Source organism: Chiloscyllium plagiosum, unplaced genomic scaffold, assembly GCF_037043375.1.
Source record: "Chiloscyllium plagiosum isolate Xiang-an unplaced genomic scaffold, Cpla_swu_hap1 HiC_scaffold_24, whole genome shotgun sequence".
In the NCBI taxonomy this organism is placed as follows: domain Eukaryota; kingdom Metazoa; phylum Chordata; class Chondrichthyes; order Orectolobiformes; family Hemiscylliidae; genus Chiloscyllium; species Chiloscyllium plagiosum.
The window spans coordinates 3,381,724-3,407,045 of record NW_028270162.1 but is presented as its reverse complement, the minus strand read 5'-3'; the positions used below and the strand labels follow the sequence as shown (position 1 = coordinate 3,407,045).

Here is a 25,322-nt window from a genome sequence, read left to right as displayed (position 1 = left end):
ACACACCTTTCCCCTCCCACCCCAACCCCGTCATACATAACGTACCCCCATTTCCCCTCATTCCCCACCCCCTCCAACAGCCACAAACCCACCTCCACTTCCAATGTCCACCCCTGCCTTCTCCCATAATGGGAGAAAGTGAGGGCTGCAGATGCTGGAGATCAAAGTTGAAACTTTATTGCTGGAACAGCACAGCAGGTCAGGCAGCATCCAGGGAACAGGAGATTCGACGTTTCGGGCACAGGCCCTTCTTTCCTGAAGAAGGGCCTGTGCCTGAAACGTCGATTCTCCTGTTCCCTGGATGCTGCCTGACCTGCTGTGCTGTTCCAGCAATAAAGTTTCAACTTCTCCCATAATGCCCAACACACACCCTCAGACACATCCGCACCCATCCCCCGCAACCTACCCCCCACCCATCCCCCAAGCCCACCCGCACTCATCCCCACCTCCTTCCACTCCCCCAGCTGCATCCCTTTCCAACCCCCCACCCCACTTCCACACCCCCACCCTCTTCCGTGCCACTCCTTCTGTCCCTCCCTGATTTCCCCCCCCCCCATGTCCTCCCCTCACCAGAAATTCTCTCCTCCCACCATCCCAATTCTCACATCTCTCCCTAGATTATGGACATTGCCCCACTCTAACATACTATCCTCTCTTCACAATATCCTTGCCCGTACCCAGACACTCCTCCCCAGGCACCATCCCTACCCCAATCCCTCGCCACCTGGGCCATTCACCCCCGCCCCGTCTGGAGCTTTCATCCCACACACTCTCACATTCAGGAGACTTCACCCCCACTCCACAGGAAGTTTGCCCTCCCCCACTACACCCACCTCCTGCCCCTTACCCCCCCCCCCCCAAAGAATTTGCCCATGAAGCTGGGAGGGTTCCCGCAGGAAATCTCCTGCAATAGGCAATGATTGGTTTATAAGTCATCTGTTATCTTCAGTCTGTCCGTTGGGTTAGCCAGTTTTTGTTTGGTGTGTTCTTTCAGATGCTCAGTTTCGTAGTGGTTAACTTGGCACACTAATAGTCAGGAACTGGAGTAATAATTTTGAAATGGTAATCTGAATGATCTAGAGAATTGTAAAAATTAACATCTAAGTTCTGGCACGAGGGCTGATGGGTGTGTCTGTAGACCGTGTGTTGCAGTGAACTGCGGATGGTTGAAATCAGAAACAAAAACAGAAATTGCTGAAAAGGCAGCATCCATGGAAAGAAATCAGCATTAACATTTCAGGTCCTGTGACCTTTCCTCAGAACTGATGTTGCTGAACCCGCAATGTTAACTTGATTTCTGTCATCATAAACTTTGTATTGGAGATTGGATCTGCTTCGAAATGTCTTTAAAACAGAAACAGATGTCCACTGCTGGGCACTTTGGGCAGTCTCAAATAAAAACAAAAGTTGCTCCAGAAACTCCGGTCTGGCGTTGTCTATGGTGATAGGAACAGTGTTTTGAGTCTAGTGTCTACCTCCTGTCTGGAGTCAAGGTGCCAGGTCAGAGTTTGTCCAGCATTTTGTTTTTATTTCAGCTTTCTTGCAGTCCCAGTATTTTATGTTTTTAGTATGTACTGTGAAATCCCCTTGTTGGAAGCAGAGGAGACCACCTGTGCTGAAAGATGTTCAGTTCAGATATTAACATTGTTTTGGAAAGTGGGTTTATATGTAACATAGATAAATGTGGTTCTGTTCAATTAAGATTTTCTTTAAGATCAAGTCAGAAGTCACACAACACCGGGTTACAGTCCAAAAGGTTTATTTGAAATCTCAAGCTTTCGGAGCACTGCTCCTGATCTGACTATGACCTGGTGTTGTGTGACTTTGAACATTGTCCACCCCAGTCCAATACTGGTACCTCCACAACACTTTAAGATAAATCAAGGTCAGAGTCTTTGTGAAACAGTGACCTCACTGTGGTATTGCTCAGGAAGCATGTGGCTGTGGACCCTGTAGTGTTAATGGAAAATTGTTTGTACTGTAATTTTTTTTTGACAGGTGGGTAAACACTGAAGACAGCTTGTTTTCTTTTGTTTCGAAAGCTTAGAGACTGAAGGTTTTCAGGGTAGTTTGGAGATATTTGCCTGCTGTTGAAAACAAGTTTAGTTTCTCTGAAAGAAGTTCAGCACCATGTAGGGAAAAGGCAGTGACTTCAATGGAACAGTTTAGTTTGTGCAACTTCCAAAGCGAGAGAGTTTGGTTAGAAATCTGCAGGTTATTAGAAGCTGAGAAAGTTGAAGCTCTTAGTTTTGAGAGTATATATGTTTTTTAAAAACTCCACAGTTGAGAGGAAAGAAACTGGGGACAAGGCTATAAATAAAAGATTTGATGTTTTTCTCTAAACTTTATGGTGCTGAAAAATAGATTGAAAACATTGTTTTAAGATCTTTCTAAATGGATTTCTACAGCTAACTGAGATTGTTTTTGTTTTCCTCTTGTGTGATAAAATATCTGTTAAAGAAACTGTATGGTCTTGTGTGACTCATAAAAGAAAAATCTATCAATCCCGATTTCACTCTGAAATCTGACATGTTCCACATCAGCTGGGATTAGCATAATCCATAGTCAGACTGGTAGAGGTTCTTGCACTGGGAGGTCAGGTAATAACCGAAAGAGTTTGAGTTGTACAACACTTTTCATGACATCCTCAAAAAAAAACTCGACAACCCAGAAGTGGTAGAAAGGGTAAATTTTCCATAGTCCCAGAGGACTGCTATCTCACAAGATAGAAGACTGGTGGTGGTTTAACCAGAGGTCGTCACACCTCTGGTGAAGGGCACGTCTGAGAAGGCAAAACCTCATGGTAATCTCAGCCGGTGCACGGATTGAACCCACACTGTTATCGTCACTCTGCTTCACAAACTAGCTGTCCGGACGACTGAGCTTGATGAAACTTTTAAGCCAGTGCATAAGCAGCAAGCTTCTTCTAAACCACACTGTGGTTTTAAAGGTGTGACATTCAACCAGTTAGACCAACCTGTCTTTTTGTCACGTTAGATTTCTAACCACATGGCACAGCAGCTCCATCAGATGTGCCGTTTCATTGGGTATGGCCAGCTGAAATGGGAGATTTCATTGACCTAGAAACATAGGCTATCTCTAACTTCGAGCATTCTGTCAATGTTGATTAAAAGTTTAATAGCTTCACATATGATTTCATACATAATGCAGCAGAATGAAGATTCCTTGGGATTATATTACTTAAGAATTGTGTTAAGAATCTGATTTAATTACAAATTGTTCAACAACAACAGATTGCATTGATATAGCTCCTTGTGTAAGACATCTTGAAGTGCTTCCCAGGAAGGTTAACAGACAAAATTGGACCTCAAACGTGTATTAAAGTACTATGTTTTAAGGAATGTCTTAAAGGGTCAAGGCATAGAGGGTTAGGGAGGGGATTCTAGGACTTGGGGACCAAGTAACTGAAGGCAGGAACACTAATGGTTGTAATAAAAATCAGAGATGAGCTACACTCCAGAATCAGAAATGATAGAGTGCTCAGAGAAGATGTAAGACTGGAGGAGGACACCAAGATCAGGAGGGGCCAAGGAGGGATTTTAAACACAGATTGCAAGTTTGCAAGCAAGGTATTACCAAACTGAGAACTAGTGTAGGTCAGCCAGCACATGGGCAAAAGGGGTTTGGTGCAAGTTTGGACTCAAGTAGCAGAGTATCAGTTAGATAAAGTTTATTCTATTCAGTGTTTCTGTCAGCTGTGGTATGTGCTATGGGATTCTTTTAATATGAACTGGAATGTGTTAATGCAGATAGGTGGTGTTAGTTTAATTTTTGAAAGTACCTTTGTCAAATCTCTCATCCCAAACTGCTGCTGGCTGTCACTTCAACCATCATCAGTCGGGGTGAGTGAGTTAATGAGATTACGTGATCTCGCACAGTCTGTGTTCCAATTTCTCATCTGAAGACTTTAAATAATCATTTATTTGTTCGCAAGACTTGAAGTAACTTGCCTCGTCTCAGTACTTCACAATTAATTAATTATTTTTGAGAAAGAATGATTTTAATGTAGGAAACACAGCAGCCAACTTGCACCCAGGTTGAGGGAGGTTGATCTGTTGGTTTTCATCAAGATACCAGAGCGAATTCCCCTGCTCCTTTTCAAAATAGTGGCATCAAATTGCTTACTTCCCCCTGAGATGGAATGTAAATGTTTCAATCCAAAAGATAATGCCTTTGACAGTGTAGCATCCCATCAGTCCTGCACTGGGAGTATCAGTTTAGGATTGTTTTTACATGTCTGGAATGGCACTTGAACCCACTATCTTCTGATTCTGAGGACAGTATTTATTACCCAGTGAGTTAATTCTGTCTGTATGATCCTTCCTTCAGGAATTACAGATAGCTTTGTTTTTGATTTCTTCCTTTGACGGGTCAGATCATTCCTCAAGCAGCCTTAGCTCAGGTTAACTGAAAAGTGAGATTAGGAGCTTAAATGGTATCCACATAGCTACAAGACCTACATCCTTTCAATATCTACTGTGTTCTCTGTTTCTGGTTTTTTGTATTTTCCTGATTTTAATCCCTCCACTGTTTGTGGTCATGCCTTCAGCTGTCTAACCCTAAGCTTTGGAATTCTCTCCCTAAAGTGCTCTCCTCTCGAGACTTGTTTAAACCTATCTTTAACTAAGATTTTGCTCACCTTTTGGATTATCTCCTTATGTAGCTGTGTCAATATGGAAGTGTTTTTTTTGTTGCTGCACCATTCAAATATTCTTCATCCTCTGATTCAGCTGAAAATGAGAATTTAGCACATTGTGGCCTGCTGTTGTGTGCAACCCTCTCCTTTGTTATAACTTTATGCCAAGTGCAGAACACCCAGTACTGTTCAGAGTAACCGAGGTTGTAAAGTCTGTGTGGCACTGTTCTGTGCTTGTACTTTTATGTAAACACTCAGTATCAAATCCTAGGAAATACTTGACACCTCTTCACAGCATGTATCTTGTCGTTTCATTAGACTGATCTAGTTGAACTATAGAATTTTGCAGCATTCCTGAAATATGTGCTATTATGAATGGTGAGCTGTTTGAACTTGGGTGCAGCTTTGTTGCTGACTTTGGATGAATTTGGTCCACACGTTGTGCCGCACTGGGTTTAATCTGTTCTACCATTGATTCTCACTACAAATGCAAAACACTTTGGAAGAACATCAAGAAAAAACAAATGGGTGGGTGGGGGAAGTTGATAAGATCTCATGGCTTTCACATTCTTTAAACAACACAGCTGTATCACTTTCAAACCACTAAAACTGTTTGTCTGTACCTTGCCTGAATTTGTTTTTACTTAATGAAAAGAAACTCAAATTCTTGTTTTTCACTGATCTGCATTTTGCACAGGTCAGTGTGTTGGAACTGAGAGGAATACACCCTTCCGCCTTGGACTGTCATCAGAGGGAGAAGGAAATGATTTTGCTTTTAGTGTGGCGTCAAGGCTACAGACATAAAATTAAATTTGATCGAAGCACTTTTTTTCAATGAACCATCCAGATGACCTGATGGGATTGTTGTGTGTTGCTCTTCCCCAACCTCACCCCGCCCCCTGTCATCAGCAGAAGTACCATCCTGGCCCTGCTGTTTTCTGTTCTGACAAAGGGTCACTGGACTGAAACCATGAACTCCGTTTCTTCCTCTACAAATGTTCCACGCCTTCTGAGTTTCTCTAGCACTTTGAGTTTTTGTTTCTGGTTTCCAGCCTCTGCAGTTACAATACAATACAACAAAACTCAGGAACTGGCCCTTTGCCCACCAGGTCTGCACTGATTATAAAAGTTGGCAAGTTATGTTGCAGCTGTACAAAACTTAGCTACACCACTTTTGGAATATGGACTAAAAGAATGTGGATGATTTGCAGAGGGGACAGAGGAGGTTTACTAGGATGTTGTCTGAGGAGAAAGTGAGGTCTGCAGATGCTGGAGATCAGAGCTGGAAATGTGTTGCTGGAAAAGCGCAGCAGGTCGCGCAGCAGGTCAGGCAGCATCCAGGGAACAGGAGAATCGACGTTTCGGGCATAAGCCCTTCTTCAGGAATGGGGAAAGTTTGTCCAGCAGGCTAAGATAAAAGGTAGGGAGGAGGGACTTGGGAGAGGGGCGTCGGAAATGTGATAGGTGGAAAGAGGTCAAGGTGAGGGTGATAGGTCAGACTGGGGTGGGGGCGGAGAGGTCGGGAAGAAGATCTCAGGTTAGGAAGGCGGTGCTGAATTTGATGGATTTGACTGAGACAGGGTGGGGGGAGGGGAAATGAGGAAACTGGTGAAATCAGAGTTCATCCCTTGTGGTTGGAGGGTTCCTAGCCGGAAGATGAGGCGTTCTTCCTCCAACCGTCGTTTTGTTGTGGTCTGACGATGGAGGAGTCCAAAGACCTGCATATCCTTGGTGGAGTGGGAGGGGGAATTGAAGTGTTGAGCCACGGGGTGGTTGGGTTGGTTGGTCCGGGTGTCCCAGAGGTGTTCTCTGAAACGCTCCGCAAGTAGCCGGCCTGTCTCCCCAATATAGAGGAGGCCACATCGGGTGCAGAGGATGCAATAGATGATGTGTGTGGAGGTACAGGTGAATCTGTGGCGGATATGGAAGTTTCCTTTGGGGCCTTGGAGGGAGGTGAGGGGAGAGGTGTGGGCGCAAGTCTTGCACCTCCTGCGGTTGCAGGGGAAGGTGCTGGGAGTGGAGGTTGGGTTGGTGGGGGGTGTGGATCTGACGAGGGAGTCACGGAGGGAGTGGTCTTTACGGAATGCTGATAGGGGAGGGGAGGGAAATATGTCCTTGGTGGTGGGGTCCGTTTGGAGGTAGGATGTTGTCTGGTCTGGAGGGTTTTAGTTATGAAGAGAGATTGGATAAACCCGGGTCGTTTTCACTGGAAAAGTGGAGACTGAAAGGAGGTGCAACCTAATAGAGGTCCATAAAATTTGGAAAGGCATAGATAGTGTGGAAAGATCATGGACGTGAGGGCCAAGATTCAGGCTGAGTGGGGAAAGGTTTTCACCCAGAGGGTGCTGGGTAGCTGGAACACACTGCCGATGGAGATGGTGGAAGCAGCATGGTAACAATGTTTAAGGCCTGTCTTGATAGACATGTGAATGTGAGGCAAACAGAGAGCCAGATACAGCGCATGGGCAGTGAATAGTGGGTCTAAATAAGGACAGGGAATCGGTCATTTGTTTTGTTACATTGTTGAATGTGTGTCTGTGGTCTCCATCTCAGGCTGATGTCAAGTTTGTTTTGTATCCCTCGCAGTTAGCAAGGTTTTCCTCTCAGTGTGGGATTATAGGGAATCGACACAGGATTCTTTCTTCGATCGTCTGCCACAGCCCACTCTTATCATCCACAGTTGCTCCTTCAAATTGACTTAGAAATTTGGGGATTTTTCAGTTTCATGCACTTCATATCAAAATGTGCAAAAATCCGGGAGGGAGAGGAGTCAAACTGTAACCCCCAACTTCCTGGGTAAATCTGAAGCAAATTTAGTACTTTATAAAAATGTAACTTTTAATTACTAAAATACAGGCACAAAAGATCTTTGAACAGATAGCTAGTTTTAGGAATTGGAAGATATGGAATAGTTCAGATGTTTTTGAAAAGGATGCCATGCTGATTTATCAAGAACTGAAGTCAACAATGTTTTGTGTTGTAAGCCTCCAGATGTTATAGAGAGGAAACTGACTTTGGAGATGACAGACAAAGCTTTCAAGGAGATAAGAGACGCATTTATGGTTCATAATTACCTGAAGACATCGTTTTGAAATGTCTTAGGTGGCCTTTATGCTAAGGTGGCCCAGCACCCTTTTCTGGATTGAATTTTCTGCTTTACAGACTTGCGAGTCAGTAAGGGAGATACCCAGAATTTCTCAACCTGAGTTTCCAAATACCGATATTACTGGTTATCTCGTAAAATCTGGATAGATGGATTGACACCAATATCCAAAGACTCAGACCCAGGGTGAATGCAATCCCAACTGAAGTTTTACTATTAGGCTACAGCTTTTCACAATTCCATTTCATTGACAGGAAACCAAGTGGACTATGCAAAGTCGTCATAATCTGTCCTTTGTTTCCAGACACTTGGCCAACAGTTTTCTTTTGTTGCCTTTTTGTTTAAAATATCACCTTTGCAGAGACTGTCTTTATTTATAGAGTCATAGAGACATACAGCACAGAAACAGACCCTTCGGTCCAACTTATCCATGCCGCCCAGATATTCCAACCTAATCTAGTCCCATCTGCCAGCACCCGGCCCGTATCTCTCCAAACTCTTCCTATTCATACACCCATCCAGGTAAATTTTAAATGTTGTAATTGTACCAGCCTCCATCACTTCCTCTGACTGTGGACAATTTAGTATGGTCAATTCTTCTAACCTGCACATCTTTGGACTGTGGGAGGAAACCGGAGCACCCGGAGGAAACCCACACAGACACGGGGAGAACGTGCAAACTCCACACAGTCAGTTGCTCGAGGCCGGAATTGAACCCGGGTCCCTGGTGCTGTGAGGCAGCAGTGCTAACCACTGAGCCACCGTGCTTGTTTTTGGGATTGAAGATTAATTTAATTCCAGATCGCAGCTTAGATGTTAACTAGTGTTTGCCAGTTATTTTAAGAATAGATTTTGTTTCTGATCAATGGATTATTTTTGGAAAGCCTGACGAAATTCACTGTTAGGGGTTCAGACACAGAGTTCCTTGAAAGTTGTCACAGGTCGACAGAGCAGTAAAGATGGTACATTTGCCGTCATTGCTCATCCAGTGAGTATAAGCGTTGGGACATCGCATTGTGGTTGTACAAGACATTAGTGAGACCATTTCTGGAGTACTGTGTACAGTCTGGTTGTCCTGCTATAGGAAGGATATTATTAAATTGGAGATGTTGCAGAGAAGATTTACAAGGATATGACCAGAACTGGAGAGTGGGATAGGCTAGGATCTTTCTCACTGGATGTTCTGAGGAAGGGTCACCTAACGCAAAATGTTAACTTTGATTTCTGTTCATAGATACTGCCAGACCTGCTGAGCTTTTCCAGCAACTTCTGTTTTTGTATCTCTTTCACTGGACTTAAGACATTGAGGCGTAATCTTAGAGGTTTATAAAATCACGAAGGACATAGATAAGATGAATGGCAAAGGTCGTTTCCATGGGATAGGAGAGTTCCAAACTGGAGGATATAATTTTAAGATGAGAAGAGAAAGATTTAAAAGGGACCTGAGGGGCAACATTTTTCATTCAGGGTGGTGCATGTATGGAATGAGCTGTCAGAGGAAGTGGTAGGTGCAGGTACAGTTTCAACATTTAAGAGACATTTTAACTGATACATGAATAGGAAAGGTTTAGAGGGATGTGGTCCAAATGCTGGTAGATGGGACTCGTTTAGTTGGCATGGATGAGTTGAACCGAAGGTCTGTTCCCTTGCTGTATGACTAAAGTTGTACGAAAAGAAAGCAATTAGCCATTTGTGAGATAGAGCCAATGTGATTGGTGGGAGTGGGGAACTACTGGGCCTTGATTATCAGCATATTCCTTCTGTCACAGCTACTGTGGTAAGCAAATGGGAAGCCTGTTGTTATTTACAAGCCATCTTTTGAATTACTCCAAGGTGTGCAGTTCCAAAAAAAACAGATGTTTTATTTTCCAGCTCAGCCTCTGTGGAGCTGGTTCACACACAGGAATACTTAAAGATGGCCCACAACTTCTCGGATAAAAATAGAACATATGATGGCATCCATCAAGGTTAAAAGAAAGCAGAGAAGATTAAACATCCTAGAGTGAGTGGTGGTAGTGAAAGGAATATTTGAAGTTTACAGGAAAATTAGTTAGAAGGAATGAAACTCACTTATACAATTCACTTATACAGGGAAGTGAACTGGAGAGGGGCCAAATTTAAAAAAAATCAAACATTCCAAATGATTTTGAGCTTAGAATTGCTTTATTGAGCAGCTGGTTGGAAAGAGATGATAAAGCCACCAAGTGATGCAGTGCAAAAAGAGACCATCACAGGAGATTGCAAATTGAGCCCCCTCCCCTGCTCTTTCCTTGCAGCCTTGCATTTTAATTTCCGATTCTAACCAGTTTGCTCTGTAAGTTCCTGTTGAAGCTGCTCCCTTCACCCTTGCAGGAAGTACCTTTCAGATCATCATAACAGTGTAAATTCCGTTTCCCATCATCCCACCTCCTTTAGTTTGCTAATTTCTTTAAATGTGTGTCTCTTGTTACTTACTATCCTTTCCTCCACTCCAGTTTCTCCTTATTCACTCTACCAAAATCCTTCATTATGTTGAATGTCTCAGTCTAATTATCTTTTTAACTTGCACTTTCACACTGAACAGCATCTTCAGTCAGTGACAATTTGATAAGTCACTGAGGATAATATTTAAATGACTTGGTCAATGGGAAACTTGCTGGGTCTCTTAACTCCTTGATTTTTATTTTCCACAATGTCTTTCCTGCTTTTCAGTTAGACTTCAAGTTGAGGAATTGCCTCCTTAACCACCTCCATCACAGAGTGCCTTGTTCCACCTCCGTAGCATCACCCTCCACTCCTGCCCCAGTCTATCTGCTGCTGAGTCTCTGGTGACACTTCTATTATCTACAGACCTAAGCATTCTGACACACTCCTGGTTGGCTTTGTTTCGGGTGAGGGATGGAAGATTGCATTACCCATATCCTAACCCCAAACTTCCTCATCCAATCCCACCCCCACCTACGCACCCTGCCACCATGAAATTCAAATTTTCAAATTTGGGTTCATACTCCCCACCCTTCCCTAACAACAGCAGCTAGTCTGTATACTGTCGATGCATTAAACTGTGCAGAAGACTCTATCTGCTTTTTGTGGGAGCTTTATTAAAGTTTTCACAATGTCTTTGTTCTTTCCCACTGTGTGTTTGTGAATTACAGCCAAACTGGTCCAATTGGGAGAGTACATCCTGCTATACAATTGTGGGACATGACAGCACAGGAAGAGGATGGTTCACACACACTCCATGTACTCACCATCATGACATTGGGAGGGATATGGAAACTAAGGGTCACACTTGTACAAATCAGAACAACGATAAAATGACCCAGAATCTGAAAGGTGATGAAGAATCTGGCTTGCTGATTCTGAAATTGAGTCTAGTTGCATCACAAAGCTTCAGTAAACAGCTTTTTTATTCTTTCATGGATATGGATGTCATTGGTTAGGTCAGCATTCACTGCAAATCTCTGGTTATTGATCCTTGGGAAGATGGCAGTGAGCTGCCGCCTTGTACCACTGAAGTCCATGTGCTGTAGAGAAAGCCATGGCGCTATCTGGGGGAGAGTTCCAGCATTTTAACCCAGTGATAACTTGCAGTTGGTGGTTTTGTATGTCTCCTGCTCTTGTCCTTCTAGGTGCTGGACGTCACAAGTTCAGAAGGAACCTTGGTGAGTTGCTGCTGTGCGTCTTGTGGATGGTACATGCAGTTCCTATTGTGCACCAGTGCTGAAAGGAGTGAAGGTTTAAGTTAGTGAATAGGGTGTCTATCAAGTGGGCTGCTTTCTCCTTATGTTGAGATTCTCGAGTGTCGTTTGAACTGCACCCAACAAACTCCAACTTGTGCCTTTGTAGATGGTGGACTTTGGGAAGTCAGAATTTCCAGACTCTGACCAGCTCTTATAGTCAAAATGCTTGTATGGCTGGTCCAGCTGAGCTTCTGGTCAATGCTGGTGATTGAGCTGTTAATTGTGGAATACTCACCAAGGGCAATACAATTTAATTGGCAAAGGGAGACTGATCTTGTTGGTGATGGTCACTGTCTGGGACAAAAGGAAAAATTTTACGCACACACTCTGAAGGGTGTGTGTATATATACACACTGCAGTCTGGGTGCCATGCTGGTGTGTGCAGAACCAACGAGCTGTGATGATTTTGTCTAAAAGATTTATACGTTACAAATGTTGCCTGTCAATATATGGGCTGTGGGTAGATAAAGTCTTCAATATTTATAACAGGAGGGTATGGCATTATTGCAATGAATTAAGAATAGCATGCCAGAGGTGATGAATATCATGAGGTTGTTGGTTTGAATGTTGGTTTCTGTGGTGCATTGGTAATACAGATATGACAGGTACTGTGGCACAGTGGTTAGCACTGCTGCCTCACAGCGCCTGAGACCCGGGTTCAATTCCCGCCTCAGGCGACTGACTGTGTGGAGTTTGCACGTTCTCCCCGTGTCTGCGTGGGTTTCCTCCGGGTGCTCCGGTTTCCTCCCACAGTCCAAACGATGTGCAGGGTCAGGTGAATTGGCCATGCTAAATTGCCCGTAGTGTTAGGTAAGGGGTAAATGTAGGGGTATGGGTGGGTTTCGCTTCGGCGGGTCGGTGTGGACTTGTTGGGCCGAAGGGCCTGTTTCCACACTGTAATCTAATCACTATAACCCAGAGAGCCGAACACAAATATTTGAGCTAAAATTCCACTGCAACAGCTGAGGAATTTAAATTTAGTTAATGAAATCTGCAATAAAAAGCTGCATTGGGAATGGTGATCGTTGAGGTTCTCATTGTTTTAAGAATTTGGTTCCCTTTAGGAAAGAAAACTTGCTGTTGTCTGATCAAGCCTAATGTGTAACTCCAAACTCCCACAAACCGGTTTGACTCTTTCCCACCTGAAGTAACCCAGCAACCAGTCAGTTATACTCCAGACTGAGGCTCATCATTACCTCAAGCAGTTAGGGATGGGTAATAAACATTGGCCTTGCCAGAGCTGCCCCCACACAAAATTAATAAATAAAACCCTACTCCGTGCTCTTGACCTCTCTCTTTCTGAAAGTGACAACTCAAAATGTATTTATCATGAAATCCTTATTTGCAGAAACGAGTTCAGCAACCAAAAAGTTTGAAAGTGAGTCAAAGTTAGTGAGGGATAAAGCAATAGCAGTGCAATGTTAAGTGGAAATAATAGATTTTAGGTCCCATGAAGTAAATTCAGTACATTAATGGAAATAGATTGAAGATTAACTGAGCTCAGTAAACCATGCAGGCTACAGAAATAATCAAGACACAATTAATATTCTGTGTTACTGAAATGTGTTCCTTGGATTTTTAATTGATAATTGTTGGTTTTGCATTATCCATCTCTAGTACAAAGAAAACTATGATGATGAAGTCACTATTACTGTGGAAAAGGAGCAGTTTATGGATGAATTCTTCCATCAGGTAGGACATTGAAACTGGATCGATGGGGCGGGGACATCGGGGTGAGTTTTATTTAACTATTGGTATCATTTGGCACCATTACAACTACTAATTTTTGGTAAACATTCAATGTTGTATGTTTCTTGTTGTCATTGTTCCTTGTTCCTTTCCTCCTGAAGAGTCAAGTGCATTAGTGCTGCTCTGTACCGATGCTGTTATAAAAATATCTGGCACTCACCAGTTTATCATTTCCCTGTCTTACTGAGGACGAGCTCCCTGTTTGTGGCTTGTCTTTTCAACCCTTCACAGTTTGTGTCAAGACTCACTGACTGAGAAGCAAAACATCATTATGTGCACTGGGCTGCTGGCAGAGAGTGATCAAAGCTTGGGCCCATTCTGCATCCACTTGCAATAGTGTTATCAGTGAAAGTGTGGCTTATTATAAACAGGGCTCTCTGAAAAGCAGACATGTTGGGTTTAAACATTAGACTGTACGGTGAAATTTTGTGATCGAGTTGTTTGGGCATTGTATGTTAAACTGGTGAACCGGCTATGCAAATACAACTTGTAACTACAGAAAAGATTGCATTCTAGGTTGAGGACATCCGAGGATGCATTGACCAAATTGCGGAAAATGTGGAAGAGGTGAAGAAGAAACACAGCGTCATCCTATCCGCACCGAACCCCGAAGGGAGTAAGTAACAGCTTGGAAAAAAATTCAAATTGCAGCTGTGTAAATGTTATGCAGATGTTCTATTTGTTGTTTGATATCAGTGACATATGGGTTGGAATTTGCAGTAATGAAAATCCATTTGGAATTTAACCAGCTCGTATTCATAGTTCAGGAAATGGATGCTGAGCCTTATAGATTCCTGATGGGAGCTGTAATAAACAGGAAATTACATCTGTTAGGAAGTGGCTGCATTATAGCCAAGATTTTTCTGTAAATTGCTGAAAACCACTTGGTAGAAGAAGCATACTCGAGAGCAGGGACTAAAGCAGCCTTGGCATTTGGACTTCATATGTTTGCTCTCGTGTTTTAGTATCAATGATGATGACAGTGATTCAGCTGCTTTAATTGGATTTCAAGGACTTTCTGAACCTAAGCTTCAAAATTTCCTGAACTTCAGGCAGGCTGAGGTTAAATTCAGTCAATATGATTAGCTGGTTTGTGATGGCTTCTGACCACCATACGATATAGGAGCAAAATTAGCCCATTCAGCGCACTAAGTATGCTCCACCATTCGATCATAGCTAATTAAGTTTCTCAACCCCATTCTCCTGCCTTCTGCCTGTAACCCTTGGTTCAAGATACTGATCAAGAATCTATCTATTTCTGTCTTAAATACACTAAATGACTTGGCCTCCCTTTGTCACCAGCTGCTATCCTGAAAAAAGATGCCTTTATCCCTACTTTGTACCTTCTACCAGTCAGCCAATCCTCTATCCATGCTAGTTCCTTCCCCCTAACACCGTGGGCTCTTGTCTTATTTAGCAAGCTCCTGTGTAGCATCTTATCAAAGACATTGTGGAAATACAAACAGATTGTGTCCACTGGGTCTCCTTTGTCAAACTTGCTCCTTACCACCTCAAGGAAGTCTAACAGCTTTGTCAGGCATCACCTCCCTTTGATGAATTTGTGCTGACTCAGTCCTATTTTACCAAGTGCTTCAAAGTATTCCACGAGCTCAACCTTAAATAATGAAAATTAAAAACTTACCAATCTCCGAGGTCAGGCTAACTGGCCTATAATTTCTCATCTTCTACCTCATTCCCTTCTTAAAGAGACGTGTTACACTGGCTGTTGTCCAGTCCTCTGAGACCTTCCCTGACTCCAGTGATCCCTGAAAGATCACCACTAATGCCTCTACAATCTCCTCAGCTAATTCCTTCAGAACCCTGGGATGTAAACCTGGACGATTTATCTGCTTCCAGTTTCCCCAGTCTTAGCTTCCTTAGTGATAGCCACGATACTCACCTGTGTGTCCGACTTGATTGAAGTTCTGATATGCTACTGGTGTCTTCCACAGTGAAGACTGGTGGAACATACCCCTATCAGTTCCTCCATCATTGTTTTATTCTCCATTACTACATCTGCAATGGTCCAATGTCCACGCTTGCCTCTCTATTATATTACTAGTGAGCTCACCTTCACATTTCATTTTCTCCCCTCTAATTGTTTTTTTACGTTATCCTCCACTAGTTTTTAAAGGCTTCCCAATCCAGTGGCTTCCCATTAATCTTCAGACAGTTTGCTTTTTCTTGCACTTTTATTCTGTCGCTGACTGCCCTAGTCAGCCATATTTGCCTTGACTTCCCCTCAGCATGTTTGTATCTTCTTTAGGATGAGTTTCTGCTATGCCTCCTGAATTAACCCCAGACATTCTTGACATTGCTGCTCTACAATTTTCCCTTATGATCAATTTTGGCCAGCTCCTCCCTCATGTCTTTGTATTACCTTTACTTAACTGTAATACCGTTGCATCTGATTCAAGCTTCTCCTTCTCAAACTGTGGGATGAATTCTCTCATATTATGGTCACTGCCCCCAGGGGTTCCTTCACCTTAATCAAGTATGCCTCATTACACGTCTCCAAATCCAGGGTTGACTGTACCCGAGTGAGCTCTGCCATAAGCTGCTCAAAAAAACCATCTTGTGGACGTTCCACAAATTCCCTTTAGAATATAGAATGTTGAGCAGAGAACGGTAACAGTGCAGAAACGGGCCCTTTGGCCCATGATGCTGTGCCAAACATGATGCCAAATTTTCCTGAGATCCGCTACCAACCTGATTTCCTCATTCTATTTGCATATCAAAGTCCCCTATGATTGTTGGAATTGTGTCTTTCTGACATGCCTTTTCTAACTCCTGATTTATTTTCTGCCCCACATCCTGACTACTGCTAGGAGGCCTGTACATGACTCCCATTAAGGTCATCTTCCTTTCCTGGTTCCTCAACTCTTCACTTACAGCCTTCGAACCAATGTCACTTCTTGCTAGTGACTTCAGTTTAATCCCTTACTAACAAGGCAACCCATGCACATCTGCTTGTCATAGAGATGTACAGCATGGAAACAGACCCTTCGGTCCAACCCGTCCATGCCGACCAGATATCCCAACCCAATCTAGTCCCACCTGCCAGCACCCGGCCCATATCCCTCCATACCCTTCCTATTCATATACCCATCCAAATGCCTCTTAAATGTTACAATTGTACCAGCCTCCACCACATCCTCTGGCAGCTCATTCCATACACATACCACCCTCTGCGTGAAAAAGTTGCCCTTTAGGTCTCTTTTACATCTTTCCCCTCTCACCTTAAACCTATGCCCTCTAGTTCTGGACTCCCCAACCCCAGGAAAAAGACTTTGCCTATTTATCCTATCCATGCCCCTCATAATTTTGTAAACCTCTATAAGGTCACCCCTCAGCCTCTGACGCTCCAGGGAAAACAGCCCCAGCCTATTCAGCCTCTTCCTGCAGCTCAGATCCTCCAACCCTGGCAACACCCTTGTAAATCTTTGCTGAATCCTTTCAAGTTTCACAACATCTTTCCGATAGGAAGGAGACCAGAATTGCACGCAGTATTCCAACAGTGGCCTAACCAATGTCCTGTACAGCCACAACATGATCTCCCAACTCCTGTACTCAATACTCTGACCAATAAAGGAAAGCATACCAAGCGCTGCCTTCACTATCCTATCTACCTGCGACTCCACTTTCAAGGAGCTATGAACCTGCACTCCAAGGTCTTTGTTCAGCGACACTCCCTAGGACCTTACCATTAAGTGTATAAGTCCTGCTAAGATTTGCTTTCCCAAAATGCAGCACGTTGCATTTACCTGAATTAAACTCCATCTGCCACTTCTCAGCCCATTGGCCCATCTGGTCCAGATCCTGTTGTAATCTGAGGTAACCCTCTTCGCTGTCCACTACACCTCCAATTTTGGTGGCATCTGCAAACGTACTAACTGTACCTCTTATGCTCGCATCCAAATCATTTATGTAAATGACAAAAAGTACAGGGCCCAGCACCAATCCTTGTGGCCCTCCACTGGTAACAGGCCTCCACCACCTCACTCTGTCTTCTACCTTTGAGCCAGTTCTGTATCCAAATGGCTAGTTCCCCTTGTATTCCATAAGATCTAACCTTGCTAATCAGTCTCCCATGGGGAACCTTGTCGAAAGCTTTACTGAAGTCCATATAGATCACATCTACTGCTCTGCCCTCATCAATCTACTTTGTTACTTCATCAAAAAACTCAATCAAGTTTGTGAGACATGATTTCCCACGCAAAAAGCCATGTTGACCATCCCTAATCAGTCCTTGCCTTTCCATATACATGTACATCCTGTCCCTCAGGATTCCCTTCAACAACTTGCCACCACCTCCAACAACTTGCCCACTGGTCTATAGTTGAAAATGTGTTGCTGGTAAAGCGCAGCAGGTCAGGCAGCATCCAGGGAACAGGAGAATCGACGTTTCGGGCATTCTTGAAGAAGGGCTTATGCCCGAAACGTCGATTCTCCTGTTCCCTGGATGCTGCCTGACCTGCTGCGCTTTACCAGCAACACATTTTCAGCTCTGATCTCCAGCATCTGCAGACCTCACTTTCTCCCCACTGGTCTATAGTTCCCTGGCTTATCCTTACCACCCTTCTTAAACAGTGGCACCACGTTTGCCAACCTCCAGTCTTCCGGCACCTCACCTGTGACTATCAATGATACAAATATCTCAGCAAGAGGCCCAGCAATCACTTCTCTAGCTTCCCACCAAGTTCTCAGGTACACCTGATCAGGTCCTTAATATATTTGTAAAACCCCTTTGGATTCTCCTTAATTCTATTTGCCAAAGCTATCTCATGTCCCCATTTTGCCCTCCTGATTTCCCTCTTAAGTATACTCCTACTTCCTTTATACTCTTCTAAGGATTCACTTGATCTATCCTGTCTGTACCTGACATATGCTTCCTTCTTTTTATTAACCAAACACTCAATTTCTTTAGTCATCCAGCATTCCCTATACCTACAAGCCTTCCCTTTCACCCTGACAGGAATCTACTTCCTCTGGATTCTTGTTATCTCATTTCTGAAGGCTTCCCATTTTCCAGCCATCTCTTTACCTGCGAACATCTGCCTCCAATCAGCTTTTGAAAGTTCTTACCTAATACCGTCAAAATTGGCCTTTCTCCAATTTAGAACTTCAACTTTTAGATCTGGTCTATCCTTTTCCATCATTATTTTAAAACGAATAGAATTATGGGCCGGATCTTTGGGTATTTCATTCCCAGCCCTAATTCCCTCACAGCCCCCTCTCTGTGATACCTATGACATTGTACCAGCCAATTTCAATCTGTGCTACAAGCTCATTTTCCTTGTTTTGTACACTATGCAATGTAAGTACAACATCCTCAGTCTGGTACTGACTGCGCCGGCTTCTCCTTATCTGCTGTGCCTGAGGTTAGATTCCTCACCCTTTCCACACTCGGACCTAGTTCTTATTCTGGAAATTTTAATAAGCTCTTCTCAACCCTCCACCACCTTTTACTTGTTTCAAGTTGTTGTGACCTCTATGTGCACATTGAGGTAAAATCAGTTTGGCTATCTTATTCCAAATGCTTTAAGGGTACAAAGCCTTTAAGTGTCGAGAGTATGATGCTGAAATATCCGCTGCACCCAATATGGTCTCTGATACATCTGCCTACTTGCAGATCATTTCAGAGAATATCTCTGGGACACCCGCACCAATGAACCCCACTGCCCCGTGGCTGAATACTTCAACTCCCCCTCCCACTCCACCAAGGACATTCAGGTCCTGGGCTGTCTCCATAGCCAAACACTAACCACTGGGAGGAAGAATGCCCTAACCTCTGCCCTGGGACCCTGTAACCACACAAGAAATGTGGATTTCACCAGTTTCCTCATCACCTACCCCCCCCAACTATCTTATCCCACTCCAAGCCTCCAATTCAGGACTGCCCTCTTGACCTGTCCAACATCTTTCCCATCTATCCGCTCCACCCTCCTCTCTGACCTATCACCTTCTCCCCCACTTCCATCTATCTATCACACTCTCACCTCTCTCCCCGGCCAACAAGCCTCATTCCTGATGAACGAAATGTCAATTCTCCTGCTCTTTGGATGCTGCCTAACAAGCTCAGCATCTACAGTCCTCACTTTCTCCTGCAAATTCTTTAAGTTGTTATCACATTTCCACACTCTTTAAGCATTCCTTGGTACAATATGAAGTTTACACATTCTGCCCCTTCCTTTTATTTTTTGGTTAAAATCAACTCTCAGTATCCAACAATCCTACCCTCTCCATTCCCTTTGGTTTTATAATTTTCCATGCAACTGAACCACCCCTCCCACTATTTAGTTTAAAGCCCTATCCACAACCCTAGTTATGCAATTCTCCAGGACTATGGTGCCAGGATGATCTGAGAGGAGCTAGTCCCATTGGAACAGCTCTCTCCTTCCCCACTCCATGGTGCCCATGTCCCATGAATTTGAACCGATTTCTCCCTCACCATTCTGAGGCACGTGTTTATCTCTTTAATCTTATTGAACCTCTGCGGATTAGCTCGTGGCTCATGTAGTAATCCAGAGATGATTACCTGTCTAATTCTACTCCTATTTGCTCAGAACCTCTTTCCTCCCTTTCTATTTACATGGACCATGATAACTGGATTTTTCCCCTCCCATTCCAAGTTCCTGTGCAGCCCAGATGAGATAGAACATAGAATGTTACAACGCAGTACAGGCCCTTCAGCCCTCGATGTCACACTGACCTGTGAAATGAATCTGATGCCCATCTAACCTACACCGTTCCATTATTACCCATATGTATGTCCTATGTCCAATGTCCATTTAAATGCCCTTAAGGTCGACGAGTCTACTACTGTTGCAGGCAGGCCGTTCCATGCCCCTACTACTGAGTAAATAAACTACCCCTGATATCTGTCCTAAGTCTGTCAGCCCTCAATTTAAAACTATGTCCCCTTGTGTTAGCCTTCACTGTCCGAGGAAAAGGGCTCTCACTGTCCACCCTATCTAACCCTCTGGTTATCTTATACAAAAGTAGTTTCATGTTTCTACTAGTTTCTTGTTCATTATCCCTTCTGTTTCAACCCAATATCATCTCAGTTAGATTAGATTCCCTAAAGTATAGAAACAGGCCATTTGGCCCAACAAGAGTAACCCACCCATGACCTATTCCCCTACCCTTTATTTACCCCTGACTAATGCACCTAACACTATGGGCAGTTTAGCATGGCCAATTCACCTGACCTGCACATCTTTGGATTGTGAGAGGAAACAGGAGCACTCTGAAGAAACCCACGCAGACGCGGGGAGAATGTGCAAACTCCACACAGACAGTCACCCGAGGCTGGAATCGAACCTGGGTTCCTGGCACTGAGAGACAGCTAACCATAGCCACCATGCAGATATCCTGAACCTGGACACCAGCCAGACAACACAGCTTTCGGGACTCTCATTCCTGGCCACAGAGAACTGTCTGTTCCCCTCACTATATTATCAGCGATTACAACGACATTTCTGTTTTCTCCTCACTGGATGGCTCCCTTTGTCACAGTGCTTTGGTCAGTTTGCTTATCTGCTCAGCAGACCCCACTCTCATCCACACTGGGAGCAAGAATCTCCAATGTGTTCGACAAGTTCAAGGGCTGAGCCTCCTTCAGCACTACCTCCTGGATCCCTTGACCTGCCTCACTGATGGTCGCATCCCCCTGTCTCTAACCACTTACTGAATTTGAGGTAGTGTTAATGGGGTGTGACTGCCTCCTAAAACACAGCATCCTGGTAACTCTTCCCTCCCCTCACTGATGTCAGTGATTGTAGCTCAAGCTCAGTAACTCTGAGCCAGAGTTCCTTGAGCAATCAACTCTTGCGACAGATGTGGTCACTATGAACTACAATGGGATCCAGTGCCTCCCATATTATGCAGATATAACACATTACCTGGCCCTGCATCTCTCTTTTCTTAGCTGAAAATGTGTTGCTGGAAAAGCGCAGCAGGTCAGGCAGCATCCAAGGAGCAGGAAAATCGACGTTTCGGGCATAAGCCCTTCTTCAGGAATGAGGAAGGTGTGTCCAGCAGGCTAAGATAAAAGGTAGGGAGGAGGGACTTGGGGGAGGGGTGTTGGAAATGTGATAGGTGGAAGGAGGTCAAGGTGAGGGTGATAGGCTGGAGTGGGGGTGGGGGCGGAGAGGTCAGGAAGAAGATTGCAGGTTAGGAAGGTGGTGCTGAGTTAGAGGATTGGGACTGAGACAAGGTGGGGGGAGGGGAAATGAGGAAACTGGAGAAATGAGTTCATCCCTTGTGGTTGGAGGGTTCCTAGGCGGAAGATGAGGCCTCCAGTTTCCTCATTTCCCTTCCCCCCCACCTTGTCTCAGTCAAATCCCTCGAACTCAGCACCGCCTTCCTAACCTGCAATCTTCTTCCTGACCTCTCCGCCCCCACCCCACTCCGGCCTATCACCCTCACCTTGACCTCCTTCCACCTATCGCATTTCCAACGCCCCTCCCCCAAGTCCCTCCTCCCTACCTTTTATCTTAGCCTGCTGGACACACTTTCCTCATTCCTGAAGAAGGGCTTATGCCCCAAACGTCGATTCTCCTGTTCCCTGGATGCTGCCTGACCTGCTGTGCTTTTCCCGCAACACATTTTCAGCTCTGATCTCCAGCATCTGCAGTCCTCAATTTCTCATCTTTTCTTAGTTCATTTTTAAATTTCCTACTGGTCACTTAGTTTGTAAACTGTAAATATTTTTCATACTGTAACAGATAACAGATAAATGAAAGTAACAGATAAATTTGGAGTTTTTAACCATCCAATGAACTTGTGTTTTTCCTGTGATGTCACTGTTTGGTTTGTGCTGTGATTGCCTGAAGAGTGACATTATTGTCAACTGGGCGCTTTGAGTACATCAGAACCTAGTCTGGCTCACGGCCTTGGCTAGAATAATGGGGAATGAATGTTGTGTATGTCTTTGTACTGATCTTTATGGAGTGAGAGTTCAAGATAGAGTAAAAGATGCAAATAACTCTGTCAGTTAATTGAAATTTCAGATTGTGAATAGAGCCTCCTTATAGCTTTATTTAAGCCACACTTCCAAATATGAGCTGTTAGAGTACTTGATCACATTGGCTGTAGAGCTTTACGGTTCAAGGGTTTTCTGCCAACTGTGCAATTTGATGCAGCAGCCAGTTATCGTGCTAGAATTGGTTTGAGCTCTGCTGGCTAATTTTATATAAAAGTTAAATATTAACATTTTGTGGTGAAATCATACATTTACTTTATGGTCAGTTAAGGAGCTGAGGTTTTGTTGAGTAATTCATTTTCCTGACTGCTAAACTCGGTTTGTATTCCTTCAAAGTCAGGTGATGAATGGCCAACTCCTGGAGCTGTTTCATATATTTAAACACTTGGGGTCAATAGAGATAAACTATTTCCTCTGAAAATGGGGGTCTTGAGGCAGGGGAAAGAAGCTTAACTTTTGAGCCAGGCAGATTAGGTAGGGGTGATATCAGGGAGCACTTCTTCTCACACATAGGAATGGAAATGTGGAGTGCTGTTCCTCAATAAGGCTGAGGAACAGCTGAACATTTCAAATCTGGGCGTGATTGATTTTTGTTGGCTGAGGAATGGAGCTATCGTTAGTTAAATGCGATTGTGAATCAGATCACCCCTGATCTGAATGAATGGTGGGATAAAGGCTGAATGGCCTGTGTGGGTGCGTGTCTGTGTCTGTGTGTGGTGAGTGTTAATGTTGAATCTGCCTGCGTGGTCAAACATGGGATGGCTGGCACTGTCAGATTCTTTCTCCTTATTAGTCAGGAAACTGAGAGAGAATCATCCAGTGATCGAGTTGGATATTTCCCCATTTCTCACTTGCACACTTCCCCTCACCCTCATCTGTTTCGTTTAATTCTTTTTCTCTCACTTGCCCATCTGTCCATGTTTATTCTCCTTTCCCTCTCTTGTCTCTCCCCACCCCTGCACCAAAACACACGTGCGCAGACACTGTTCAGTGAGAGATTTCTGGAAATGCTTGGCCTCGGAGGCTATGAAGAGAGTGCAGGAAAATAGCATTGAGTTGGATGATCGACTGTGATTTTCCTAATGGCAGAGCAGGCTTGCTGGGACTGAAAAGCCTACTGTGCGTTCTCCTCACTTTCTCTCCTCCTCTCCCATTTGTGGTCTTTGTCGACCTCTTTCTCTTCCCCCCAACCCCCCCTCCCCCCTCCCAATGCTGGTGAAATTTGCTCATTCTGGGTAAAGTTGAATACGGAAGCACACTGAGGATAGGAAGTTCCACTCTGCTATTGTGTAGCAATGAACACAGAGCCATTGTTACTGGACATGAACACATTTCCCTCCTGACTGGACAATTTAGTTGAGTTTTTGTCACTTTGAAGAAACAAAATAAAGTTTTGTATTGCTCCAGACTCCTGTCAGAACTTCAGGACGTTGAATACTTTGTGTAATCATTCTCATAGGAAATGCAACAGCCAGTTTCCACAGAGAAAGCCAAACTGCCCTTGACTCAGCATGTCTGCAGTAAAACAAGGTCTGGATTGTTTTCCATTGTGAAGTGGGAATGAACCATGATCTCATGAGATGGTAAAAAGGTCCATTGGATTTTGTAATGTTTGCTCTGCCCAGCTGATCTGACGTTCCTAGGCCAATCATCCTTTCCACCTTTGGTAGAGTTATTGGGTATGGCTGATATGTTTTGTTGAGCACGCAAATGGCAGTCTGATCAGCTTTGGAGAAATTATTGTAATAGTTTTTAATCTGTTGATTGCAGGCATAAGGTAGCCTTGGCCAATGATCTGAGTTTGATAATGACGGCTGGAGTATGGAATGTCCTCCCATTAAAAAGCAGTAAATGTTCATTCAATTAAATAACTCAAATGTTTAGCTTCAGGTCAGCCATAATTCCACTGATGGAGCTCCGGAGTGAGGGGCTGAATGGCCTTCATTTGTTCCATTGTAACTTCTGTGATTTTACAACTCAGATGAGGAAATATTTCTTCACTCAAAGGGCTGTCAATCTGTGAATTTCGCTGTAGGTACTGGACACCGATCTATTCCAGAAAGCGATTGATGCCTTTAATACCTAAAGAATCAGGGTTATGGAGAGAAAGTGGGCAGTAGGAGATTGCTAGACAGTCAGCAATGATGGTATTGAATGGGGAAGCAGGGCTGAATGGTGTACTGCTGCTCCAAATTTCTCTGTTTCAATGTGAAGGTTTGATCATAACATACGAACATGAGGAGCTTCCCAGGCCCTTCAAACCTGTTCTACCATGTGTCATTGTTAATTTTTAACTTGAAGTCCACTTTCCCAGATTATCCCCATTGTCCATGATTCTCCATGTCCCAAGATCAATCTTTCACGCATATACCTGATATATGCATGATATCAACATGCTTCTGTAATGTTGTGCACACCAGCACTGCTGTTGCTGTAGCACAGAACTGTACTGAATTTAACAGCTGAATGTTTTGCCTTTGTATCCAGGGAGCAGTGCTTGTGTGCTTATCTTTGTCCCTGGATTGGTGAATCTGCAGCTGACATCTGATTGTGTAGAGAGTCTGGCTGCCAGAGAATGCTGATTATGTGCGAGGATATCACAGATGCTGTAGGGGATTATGTTCAACAGTGGTGTCGCAACACAAAGGTTTATCTCTTCCTCATTTTGAAACCATCTTTAGCTACATTCGACATCTTCAAATACTCAGAGACCGGGAAGTCGTGTGACTGGTCCAAAATAACCCTTTCTTGTTTTATTATGGTTTCAACAATATTTCAGCTGTTTTAGTTCCTGGAAGCATTGGTTGTGTAATGATGGCATTTTGAAATTTAGTCATTGAATTTTCACATTGGTCTCGTAAGGGCTGTTGTGCAGTGGCAGTGCCCTGTTATTGAACCAGAAAGTCCAAGTCCAAGTCCCACCTACTCCAGGCGTGTGTTATAACATTTCTCAGCAGGTTGATTTAAAAACATCTTTATATTTTAGTGCAAAACTTCCCTAAGTGGGAGTGTGAGCAGAAACTTTGGAGTCATGAATTCTATTACCACACTGGTCTCCTTTGGGCACTGACCATGTTTTAACCATTCTAACGAGCTCCTGCTCTC

General features: G+C 43.9%; 1 protein-coding gene across 2 annotated transcripts in view; it reads left to right on the top strand.

Moving 5' to 3' along the window:
• LOC122562501 (syntaxin-2) overlaps nt 1–25,322 on the top strand; it is a 70,542-nt gene that overhangs the window by 7,681 nt on the left and 37,539 nt on the right. For both annotated transcript variants that reach the window (XM_087999851.1, XM_087999850.1), the window contains exons 2-3: nt 13,100–13,174; nt 13,748–13,847. In XM_087999851.1, the coding sequence (XP_087855977.1) occupies nt 13,100–13,174; nt 13,748–13,847 (175 nt within the window). The remainder of the gene's footprint in view (nt 1–13,099; nt 13,175–13,747; nt 13,848–25,322) is intronic.